Below are 12,618 nucleotides of genomic sequence, written 5' to 3' on the forward strand. Positions count from 1 at the left end.
CACATTGTGCTCTGTGCTGACTGACAGCTCAGAGCCTGTTTAGGATTCATTCTCTCTCTCTCTGTCTGTCTTCCTCCCTCCCTCCTTCCCTCCCCCCCCCAAAATGAATAAACATTAAAAAAAAAAAAACTCTAACAAATTAGGTAAAGAAGGGCATACTTCAACAAAATAAAAGTCATATATGACAAGTCCACAGTTAACATCATACTCAACAGTGAAAGATTGAAAGCCTTTCTCTTAAGATCAGGAACAAGAAAAGGGGCCTACTTTCACCACTCTTAATTAAAATAGTACTTGAAATCTTAGCTTGTGCACTTAGGCAAGTAAAAAGAAATAGAAGGCATCCAAATCAGAATGGAAGAAGTGAAATTGTTTGCAAATGATATGATCTTATGTAGACAAAATCCTAAAGACTCCACCAAAAAACTTTTAAAACTAATCAGTGAATTTAGTAAAGTTGCAGGATACAAAATCAGCATATAGAAGCCAGTTGCATTACTATACACTAACAATGAAATATCTGAAAAAGAAATAAAGTTATCCCATTCTCAATAGCATCAAAAACAATAAAATGCTTAGGAATAAATTTAACCAAGGAGGTGAAAGATCCATATAGTAAAAACTGTAAGATTTTGATGAACAAAATTGAAGAAGACACACATAAATGGAAAGGTATCTGATGTTCATGGATCAGAAATATTAATATTATTAAAATGTCCATACTAAAAGCCATTTGTAGATTCAGTGCAATTCCTATAAAAATTTCAATGGTATTTTTCACCGAAATAGAAAAAAAAATACTAAAATTTGTGTGGAACTACAGAAGACATTGCATAACCAGAGCAATCTTGAGAAACAACAAAGCTAGAGATATGACATTTCTAATTTCAAACTGTACTACAAAGCTATACTAATCAAAACAGTATGTATACTAATTAAGAGAGTATGATGCTAGAATAAAAATAGGCACATAGACGATGGAACAGAATTATGAGCCCAGAGGAAAAAAATGCATGAATAGGCAACTAATATTTGACAAAGGAGCCAGGAATATGTGGTGGAGAAAGGATTATCTTCATTATAATGGTGCTGGGAAAATTGGATAATCATATGTATAAGAATAAATTGGACGCTTATCTTACACCACTCACAAAAATTAACTAAACATTTTAAACACTTTAATGTAAGGTCTGAAACTGTAAGGCTCCAAGAAGAAAAGATAGGAAAGGAGCTCCTTGACATTGGTCTTGGTAATGATTTCTTGTATATGACACCAAAAGTACAAGCAACAAATGCAAAAATTAGTTACTGGGACTACATCAAACTAAAGAGCTTCTGCACAGAAAAAAATCAAAAAATGCAAAGGCAACCTAAAGAATGGGAGCAAGTATTTGCAAATCATATATCTATTAAGGGATTAATATCCACAATATATATAAGGAACTCATATGACTCATTAGCGAAAAGATATATAAGCAGTCTGATTTAAAAATAGAGGAACTGAACAGACATTTCCCCAAAGAAGACATGCAAGTGGCTATACAAGTACGTGAAAAGGTACTCAACATCACCAATCATAAGGGAAATAAAAATCAAAACCTCAATGAGATATCCCACACCTGTTAGAATGACTGTCATTAAAAAGACTAGAGTTAACAAGTGTTGGTGAAGATGTGGAGAAAAGGGAACCTTGTGCACTCTTGGTGGGATATAAAGTGATAAAGCCACTGTGGAAAACAGTATGAAGTTTCCTCAAAAAAATAAAAATAGAACTACCGTATGATCCAGCAATCCCACTTATAGATATATAGCTGAAGGAAATGTAATCCACATCTCAAAGAGATATCTGACTCCCATGTCAGTTGTAGGATTATTCATAATAGTCAAAATATGGAAACAGCTTAAGTGTCTGTCTGAAGATGAATGGATAAAGAAGGTGTGGTATAAATTACTGTGGATTATTATTCAGCCATGAGAAAAAAGGAAATCCTGACACTTGCAACAACATGGATGGACCATGAGGGCATTATGTGAAATGACTAAGTCAGAGAAAGACAAAGACTATATATATTCTCTCACTTAGATGAGGAATCTAAGAAAGCTGAACTCTTAGACACTAGAATGGTGGTTGCCAGGATCTGAGGGTTGGGGAAAATAGGGAAATGTTGGTCAAAGGGTGTAAACTTGGAATTTTAAGAGAAGTTTGGGAATCTGGTGGATAGCATGGTGATTGTAGTTAATAATACTGTATTATATGTTTGAAAGCTGCTAAGAGAGTGGATCTTGGAAGTTCTCACTACAAAAAAGAAATGGTAATTATGTGAGATGATAGATGTGTTAACTAATATTACTGTGGTAATCATTTCACAATATATAAATGTATCAAAGCAACACATTGCACACCCTAAACTTTCACAGTTATATTAATTATATTATTAAAGCTGCAAAAAATTTAATTCAAATTTAAATTCACTTTCTCAGTCCCAGTAACCATTTTTGGTGTTCTTACAGCTAGTGGTTACCATATTGGATTTTACAGATACTGAATATTCTCATCAATTCAGAAAATTTTATTGGGCCACACTAAATCTGAAACATTATGAATACTAAAGAGATAGTGTAAAAATATAGTTAGAAGAAAAATTTCATGTTTTAGAATTAATTTAGTCTTCCTTTTTAAAAAGCAAGTCTAGATTGAGTTTTCTTCATCTTATTAAGATTGTTTAAGGGTCTTGTGTATCTGTAATTCATAAAAATTTATTCTAATTATGCTCCTCTGCTTTTCTTTGTCATTAGTCCATGTATATAAGTGATTATTTGTTTAGATTTTATGCTTGGGTTTCACAGTAAAGACCTAGTTAGCAAATACTTTCATATAGCAAACAATATAGAAGGAGAAAAGAGTCTTTTTCAAGAAGCTAAAAAGGATTATTCTTCCATGATAGAAATATAATTATGTATTTATTCTTCCTTATTTTGATCACCCCAGGGAATATTTTATGTCCATTGAACAGGTTCAGTAGGATTTGGTTTACCTTTCTAGACTGAAGAGCTTTATTTTGATCACAGTATAGATTTTGCTAATTAAAAAGGATATACTCATTTTGTTACAAAAGATTATCATGTCTCCTCCATAATGCTTAGAGGCAAAGGCAGAGATAAGGATTATCTGGCTTTTCACCAACAAAAATACTATATGCCATTATGCTCAACAGTAAAGAATGGACAACTATTGATGAGGTTTAAATGTCCAAGGGTAAGTGTAGTCTACATAGTGACTAAGTGCTCAAATAATTTACTTATCTTTGGCTTGAAAGAGGTTTTTTTCAGGTCTAAACCAAAAAATTTTTCAGAGTCCATTGAAAAGGATATTGAGAGTGGTTTAAATCTGATAAAATTCAATTAATTTTCTTCAAGTGTTGCACCACAGATTTAGCCATTGATTCACATGTTGCAGCCTGGATAAATCTAAAAGGCTCAATCTAGGAGAGTCAGATTTGCTTCAAGACCCAGCTGACTACCATCCTCTCCTTGAAGCAGCTCATTCTTTCCCCAGCTGGGATTAATCATTCCTTCTGTGATCTTTCATAGCACTTGAATTACATCTCTGTTGTAGTTATCACACTCTTTGATATAAAACCCCCAGCACTTTTTATTGTATCCCAAAATGTATGCAGTCTTGGCTTTTTCTTTCCCCTGTGTCCCTCCCGCTCTCCCTCCTTCTTCCTGCCTATAGGATTACATTCAAGTTCATCAGTGTGATATTCGGGATGCCCTTATAAATCCATCTGTATTTCTAATTGCTCCAGTATGGATTCTTCTGTATAGCCAAGCTGAATTATTCACTGCTTAAATGCTCAGGTTTATAACTTATTCTCACATAGAGAGAGGAGGATGGGGAAAAGGGAGAGAGAGGGAAAGAGATTGATTGAGACTGAGATTGAGAGAGAGGAATTTGGGGTGGCTGTTTTTTTTCTTTTTCTTTTAATTTACATGTATTAGGAAGCAGCATGGTTAAACATGGACTCTGGAGTCCCACTTCTACAGCTTACTAGAATGTACTCTTGGGCAGATTACTCTGTAATCCTGTCTAAACCTTACCTTCTACAAATCTAGTACTGTCTCGCGTATATTAGCCTGCCCTCTCAAGGATTCAATTGTAAACTTTTTGTAAAGCATTTAGTACCTGGTAGATAGTAATACACACACACACACACACACACACACACACACACACACACACAAATTACACTCTTTTTTATCCATTTGCAAACATATTGTGAACTTTCTTTCATGTCTGTAAATATAAAATATAAGTTAAAAAAAATATTTTTTTACATTTTATTTATTTTTGATAGACAGAGGCAGAGCACAGAGTGGGGGAGGGGCAGAGAGAGAGGGAGACACAGAATCTGAAGCAGGCTCCAGGCTCCGAGCTGTCAGCACAGAGCCCAACTCGGGGCTCGGACTCACAAACCATGAGATCATGACCTGAGCTGAAGTCGGATGCTTAACCGACTGAGCTACCCAGGCACCCCTAAAATACAACTTTTAATGCTACCCAACACCCACGTATTTCAAAATGCATTTTGGAAAAATTAATGTTATACAAATAAACAATCATTTTATTAATTTTCTCTCTTTTTATTAGGATGAGGGAAGAATCTAACATGCATGGAGCTATGCATTAATATATGCGTTAATCCCATATTGTTGATGAAGAAATAGTGTGTCAGAGAGGTTAAGTAATTGGCCCAAGATTACGTAGTAAGTGATAGTCAGGATTGTACTGTCCACTGCAATATGCTGTTGCTCACACCAAATGACATAAATAACTTCTGTATACATGGTGACCAGAAATTTAGGCTTGAAATCTAACACAAGATTTGTGTCACACTAAAATGTTGTAATCTTTAGGATGGATGCTGTTTTGTAGTATTTGACATTTCATAAGATTCACAAGGCCTGTTTCACAAGATTCAGGAATAAGGCAGTAGGGCTTTACTAATGTCCGTCTCACCAAACAACTAAAAATGTCACAGTTGACTGTAGATTATTAAACAAGCCCTTTTTAGTGATAAAGACTACTATGTTGTTGAAGTTTTTTCAAAAAAGGGGAACATTTGTTTTTATCATTTATGTCTATTCTTCAGTGTTCCTTACCCTCTGTGTTCAGTAATGCCAGAATTACCTAAAAATTTCTAGGCTGGTTTTAAAAGACTCTGCTTTGTTTATCTTGAGGTTTTTGTTTTGTTTTTGCCATTGCCTGATGTTGTTTTTCACCACAGACAGGTCTAATCTGTAGAATCAGAGTGTAGTGGTGGTTAGATGGATGTGGATACCATGCCTATCTAACATTCAAACAGAACCTTCAATGGTATTATCCAAGTGAAGTTACAATTTTGATTTATTCATATTCAGTCAGGAACATGACCTAGTTATGAGTTACCACGAACAACATCTACCTCAAGTATCTCTTCACCAGGCAAGGACGTTGTACGTAATTTACATTATTCTCCTAAAGTCCCATCTCATTATTTATTCTGAATAAACTTGAGACTGGTATGTGTGTGTGGGTTTTTTGGTGTGTGTTTTTGTTTTGTTTTATTTCATTTTGTTTTCTTTTAGGAATTTATACTTTTGTGTGTGAAGCTTTCTGTTTAGGAAAGCTCATGTTTTTCAGGAAGCTTAATATCAAAATTCTAGTATTTTCTGTATTTATAAATCTTGCAGGCCATGTTGTCCTTTTTTGGGGGTGAGGTTTTATTCTATTTTCTTCTTTTATCTAGGTTTTTCTTTTTACTAAATTAAGAAATAGATTAAGTTAAACTTAATAAATCTTCAGTCTTAACCCTTTTCTTTGATATTTGGTCAAGAATCTTTACAGTTGTGTCTTTTAGAAATCTCCCCAAGGTCTTAGCAAGAAATCTTGCAAGAAAAGTTTTAACTTGTAAGTGTTACAGTCTGAGTGCCAGTTGACTTCTATTTAACAGTGTTTAGAGTTCTCTTATCAAGCCCAGAATACTGGTCAATACGCTTGACTTTTTGTTGAACTAGGTTGTTTTCTCTGTTTGTTAATGCTTCTGTTGCTCTTAAAACAAGCTGGACAATAATTATAATGACCTGATTATTTATCTCTAGTGAGAACTCGTAGTATGTCTTCTTTTGAGGGGTGGGGGGAAGAAGAAGAAGTAGAAGGAAAGAGCAAATATAATGACTTTTTTCCTAGTCATTGTATTCCAGAAATGGAATCCGTAGGTCAGGTTCCATTTTCATGTGAACTTTTGCTCTTCCTTTACTTTTCCTCTAAGGGAAGGTGCTTTCACACACATTTGGGAGTGGCCAAATGGTATATATGGCAGAAAGATGTTGAAGGAGGGAATCTGGGGGTTTATGGGTGGTGTTTCCATTGGGATAGCATCTCCTAGGTGTTTGAATTAACTATAACATAAAAATACATATGTTTGGAAAGAATGGCAGAGATAATAAGGATTTGTCTCAAATTCCTAGTGATCTTGGTATAGTTACTTACAGTGGTAGAGAGTATAAAAAGAATATGTCAGGCTTCCCCCCACCCCCGCCGCCCCGTAACATTGACTTCAGAGGGGGAAAGATGCAGGAAGTACCCACCTCACCAAGAGAAGCTGGTAGTTCCTTTGGCAGGCCAAGGGATGCAGGTGGTATGGTGGCCTCATGATATGGGAGAATTAAATTTCTTCATAATTACTTAGAAAGCAACATAGTTTTAATTTACTAACTCCAGTCCTAGATGCTTTATCTTCTAGTAACTATTGCCACAAATGCTCCTCTACTCACACATATTTTGCCCTATTTCTTTTGGGACTGTGTGTGTATATATATATATATATATATATATTTTTAATTTATTTATTCTTGAGAGAGAGAGAGCATGTGCAGGAGAAATGCAGAGAGAGAGGGAAAGAGAGAGAGTCCCAAGCAGGCTCTGCACTGTCAGTACAGAGCCCAATGTGGGGCTCGAACTCATGATCTGTGAGATTATGACCTGAGCTGAAATCAAGAGGCAGACGCTTGATCAACTGAGATACCCAGGCACCCCAGGACTGATAGTAATTAGCATGTACTGAACATTTATATCATGCCATGCACTAGTCTAAGTTCTTTATATTATTTAGCTCATTTAATTTTCACAGGAACCCAGGGAGGGTAAGGAGCTACTTTTATCACCTTTTTACAGATAAGGAAATTGAGGTTAACCAACCTGCTCAAGGTCACACAACTAGCAGAGATTTGAACCCAGCACTCTAACTACAGAGCCTTTACCCTTAATTTTGTTTTTTGTTTACCTAAAAATTTTTTGTGTTACATTTAATTTTTATGCCATGTTACCTCCATGTTTTTGTGATTAATACTATGTTCTATAGACTAAAGCCCTACATTAAGACAATTATGATTGATAACTAGTTCACCTTTTAGAAATTATTGACAGTTTTTCAGTCCTTTAATGAAAGAAGTAAATTTAATTTGGAGTTAGAGTTCATCAGTGCATTTTTGTCCAAGTGATGAATTGTTCAGTAAGTCTCCATTTCCCACCTTTTCAGATTTTTTTTTGAAATTTTTATTTTCTGCTATGTCTTGTCCATATATCATATTCCCAGGTGAGTATGGAGATTTTTTCAATCAATTGAAAAACAATATATATTGCTTTTTAAAACCCATTGCTTTTAACATAATTGCTTAAATTTTGCCTTTTGATACTTACTGAACAAGATGTTTACAGTTAGTTGCAGCTTATGTGTTTAACATGCATTTAGTCAGAAAAGGAAAGCAAGAATAAAAATTTAAATAATGTTGGGGATTGTCTCTGCCTTCCCCTTTAGTGAGCATGTATCCTGGAATGAATGGGCAATGTGAATATGAATCTATTATCCCTAAGTTGGTTTTAGTTACTGTGTACAACTCACTGAATGATTCTGTGGCTATGATTATTTTTTTTATACAACATGATCCATGAAAACAAGCCAACAACTGGAAAAAAGGAAGCAGTCCCAAGGTTGGAAGAAAATCTGGCTGTGTCATACTTACTAAAAGAGAATGCATTGGTCTGTAATGGGTTTTTCCAGGATAATTTCAACAAATGCGCAATTTCTGCCTTGTGTGTTTACTTTAGAACTAACTCCTTTATGTGACTCCTTTGTATGGGTGTCTGTTTGATGCCAGGTTCTGTAATAGGTTCTAGAAAGATGAGAATTTGTTTTGTCCTTCAAATAATTTGGTCTGATGGCTCATAGGTAAGGAAGGACAACTTGAGGTAATGGAGAAGATAAGTATAAAATTAATAGTTTGAGACTGTTCTGTTGAGAATGTTCTGTTAACCTAAACAAATAAAAAACAAAACCAGTAAGTTTTTGAACATTGTTCTATGTGTGGAAGTAACTAGCTAAATTCTCCAGGGGAGAAAAGAATTAGAAGCAAGAGTTCCTGTCCTGTAAAATCTCATAAAGCTCTTTGCAATTCTCATATATGTGTCATGGTATTTATCTGAATATCATACCATTTTAGTTCTACCTGTCTTTATGTTATATGATATATATACATTTATGTATGTTTTCTTTTAGGTTTCTATATATGCTGTACCAGAAAAGATTGGTCAAGTTCACCATGCCTTGGAAACAACTGTGAAGCTTCTTGAATTCTATCAAAACTACTTTGAAATTCAATACCCACTTAAGAAATTGGGTAAGAATCAAACAGTGCCTCTGGTTTTCATTAGCATTATAACCTAGATTCATTTGGCAAATGTTTTGTAGAAAGCACTTTTTCTAAAATTATTTAAAGAGAAAACTAATAAACACCTAAAGCTTTAAAAATTGTTTACATTTGTTAAGATTATTTACATTCCCTAAAAGTAGCTGAATGTGGAGCTTAAAACATTTAGAAGTTTATGGAGCTGTTCCAAGGGCTTATACAGGTTCTGTGTAAGCGGCAATTTGCTTAGGGCTTTGTCTGCAGTCAGACTCTAACTTCCTAAGAAATTCTGTTTCACGGGAGGAAAACTGAGTAATAGATGCTGAGGAAAGCAAGAGCTGGTCCTGGATAGAAGAACGTTGGGCCTGTACTTTGTCTTTCTTGCTCTAGGAAGTTGATTCATTGTGAAAGAATTATATATCTCTTTCTTTGTGAAGGGACAGAGCAATGGTGACTCCACAGGAATTGGTCAGGTCTTTCTCAACTGACCGATAGGTGGGGAACATACAAGACTAGAGTAAGGTTCGATTTGCCAAGAGTATAAAATGAACTCCCTGTCTTTTGATTCACAGTGATAAACCAATGGGTAAAATATTTTTTGGGGGGAGTGCCTTAGATGAGCGAAATTTGATCACTTCTTTCTTCACATGTTCAGATTTGGTGGCTATTCCTGACTTTGAAGCAGGAGCAATGGAAAATTGGGGTTTGCTCACTTTCCGTGAAGAGACACTTCTGTATGACAATAATACTTCTTCAGTGGCGGATAGAAAACTGGTTACTAAAATCATTGCTCATGAGCTCTCCCATCAGGTATTAATAGCCATGACTATTATATTTAATACTTATAGTATTTTAGAATAAGAAAATAAGTAACAATTTTAGGATAAGAAATTGGAATAAGCTAATAGAAATTCGGCCTTTTATTGTAGTATTGCCTTTCATAATAAAATGGTGGGTTTTTTTGTTTGTTTTTGTTTGTTTTTGTTCTTTGTTTTTTTTAACACAAACATGATCATCAAATGAAAATGCTATCTAGGGGTGCCTGGCTGGCTCATTTGGAGGAGTACGCAATTCTTGATCTCAGGGTCATGAGTTCGAGCTCCACATGGTGTGCAGAGATTACTCAAATACGTAAATACATACATGCATACATACTTAAAAGAAATTGCTATCTAATGTTTGTATAGGATTTTACAGTTTATAAAGCATTTTCACATCCATATGTCATTTACTTTTAATAACAGCTGTGAGGTAGGTGATGATCCCATTTTATAGATGTGGAAATTGAGAATGTAAGTAAATGACTTACCCAAAGTCACAGAGCTAATAATTGGCAGCACTGGCCCTTGAAGAACCACTGTCTCCTCAAGGTGTTTCTCCTTTTTTGCCCCCAATAATACACAGCTGTTTCACCTCTGACAATTGCCAGCCCCTCAGTATAACTTTGTGGCAGAGAAACCCGTCCCCTAAATTGCATTCTCTTCTGACATCTCTTGGACTGTAGTTGTCAAGACTAGATTTATATTTTCTTCTCTTGCTCAAAATGGGTTCTTTGTTAATTTGAGAGAGGGAGGGTACTCTTTGTATGACAAGGAGAAGAAGAAAGAAAATTATATGGGTACGTGAACCCCCCTCTTTCTTTCTCAACACCTTGTCTTTCTTTTGTCCCTTGATGAGGTGCATAGCAGTGTTGGGTGTAGTTTGGGGGCATCATGATTGAGGGACAACGTGGAAGAAGAGTAGCATGCACTCTGGTCAGTTTGGTCCCTGTCTCAAACTCCTATATGTGTGAGATTCTAGAGCTTTTGTGAAGACTTCGTAATGGGCTTGCATATGAAGCACATACTTAGTGATAATTATGATTTTAGGCATGTAGACAAGTTATCCTTTAGGGGATCTTCTCTAGGTCTGTTATTTCTGAGGCCTCCCCATCACCACTTCTCAGTTACTTCTTCTTTAAGACATATATTCCTCGGAAGCAGGTTTTAAAATAATATCTTTGAAAAACATGTTATTGTAATTCTCAAAAGTGTTTTGTTTCCATACCCAGTAACCTTATTATTTTGCTGCTGATTTGAGATGAGCCCCAGATGTCACTAAATCGCACACCCTATAACCTACCACTCTCCATTGCAGAGATTTTTGAGATACATTTTTTTTTGAAGAGTCTCCTTTCATTGTTTTCCTTCTTATTATTATTTTATAGATGAAGACATTTAATGATATTTCTTATTTCATTTATTTATATGCATGCCAGCTTTCTTAAAGAATATTGTTTGAATTCTCTTTTCAATCATGTAAATACTGTCCTCAACTTGGGTAACTGAGGAGAAACATGAAATATAGGCTCTCTGTAGGAAAATCTCTCAGAAATTTATTTTTAAGTTGTAATGGATGGCTGAAGATATAGAATAGAAATAATCTTACTAACTTGATAGTAGTAGGTAGAAGAATTTCATTATCTAGGAAATACCACTTTTAATGAAGTAGCGAAAAACTGTTTTTGTTTACCTAGTAAACAGGGTTTGTATGTTAATTTGATAAATATGCTAACTAACTGTGGTTTTTGCTTGTTTTCCCATTCAACAAGGTAAAATGTTAAACTTTTCATTTTCATTTTAGAGTTAATTTATACAAATTTTTTGTAAGTCTTTAATTTGAATATAGTTTGTTTTACCTAATAACTGCATTTTTAAGTAATTATAATCTGGCTAAAGGGGATGAAGCTGACAATTTAATTATTAGAAAATTCTTGACAGTATAAATATTGTGTTGGTTAGTAGGATTTTTTGTTTTGTTTTCCCCACAGTGGTTTGGTAATCTAGTAACAATGGAGTGGTGGAATGATCTATGGCTAAATGAAGGGTTTGCTACTTTCATGGAGTATTTCTCCTTGGAAAAAATATTCAAAGAGCTTTCTAGTGTAAGTATACCGTTTATTAGACATGCTATAAATCATATTTGCCCCGTATTTTATAGTCATTTGGAGTGCTAAAAATGTTCCTAGAAAGATACAATAAAATTGACACTTGTTACTGATAGTTTATACCTCTTGAGATTTGACAGTGAAAATTAAGCTTTTACTTATTGATATATTTCATTGAAAGCTGAAATTATGTGCAATTATTTCACACTTTGTTAAGATGAACATTTAAAACCGCTTTACTACATTTTATTTCCAATAGATGTGGCTCTTCTTGAAGGAGTTTAAATTAAGTTGAAAAGCCTTTTTAGCAAAACAAAACTTTTTATCCTTTGTATAAAGAGAGAAAAAAAATAAGACATTTTGTAGCAATACTCTCTCCCTGTTACCACTGTGATCATTCTTGTAACAGTGATAACATAGGTTCATACAGACAAGTAATTTGCCCTGTGTGCCCTTTTCAATGACTTGGGACATTGTTCTGTCATAGGGAGTGTAATATTGTTGTTACTGTGTTCCTAGATTTCCTGGGGAAAGGGAATGGTATGACAGGTATTGCCAAATAATCCAAGCAATAGGTGGGAAAGTATAAAGATCCCATTCACCCTTAAAATTCTGTGACGTTCTATTAAACTTCCTGAATATACAATCCAAGACTGCTTCAAAACAGGGATACTCTTAAGAGCTTTCAATTTGAAATTTTTGTGTAAGTCCAGTTCAAAAACTTCAGGTAAGTAGAAGGAACTTATTTTTAGCCAGAATACTAAGCAAAGTATTCTAAATCTATGTATGTGACTTAATTAAGCAACCAGATACACAGTTTCACCACTGGGTGGTGCCCAGAATGTTTAAAACCTTCTAATGTATATTCTGGGGGAGCTCATCTGCTGAGCTATCAAAGAATTCTATTTAAGTATTATATTTTACTTCAAATGAACCTCAGTGAAGGGAAATGTATATTATCTTAA

The 12,618-nt window shown here is 34.6% G+C and overlaps 1 protein-coding gene across 3 annotated transcripts in view; it reads left to right on the forward strand.

The window, feature by feature from the left end:
- LOC122491501 (leucyl and cystinyl aminopeptidase) overlaps positions 1–12,618 on the forward strand; it is a 99,693-nt gene that overhangs the window by 46,396 nt on the left and 40,679 nt on the right. For all 3 annotated transcript variants that reach the window (XR_006299369.1, XM_043594308.1, XM_043594319.1), the window contains exons 5-7: positions 8,598–8,718; positions 9,383–9,537; positions 11,537–11,650. Coding sequence is in view for 2 of the 3 variants with exons in the window: in XM_043594308.1 (XP_043450243.1) it covers positions 8,598–8,718; positions 9,383–9,537; positions 11,537–11,650 (390 nt within the window). In the remaining variant the exon portion in view is untranslated. The remainder of the gene's footprint in view (positions 1–8,597; positions 8,719–9,382; positions 9,538–11,536; positions 11,651–12,618) is intronic.

This window comes from Prionailurus bengalensis, chromosome A1 (genome assembly GCF_016509475.1).
Source record: "Prionailurus bengalensis isolate Pbe53 chromosome A1, Fcat_Pben_1.1_paternal_pri, whole genome shotgun sequence".
Lineage (NCBI taxonomy): Eukaryota > Metazoa > Chordata > Mammalia > Carnivora > Felidae > Prionailurus > Prionailurus bengalensis.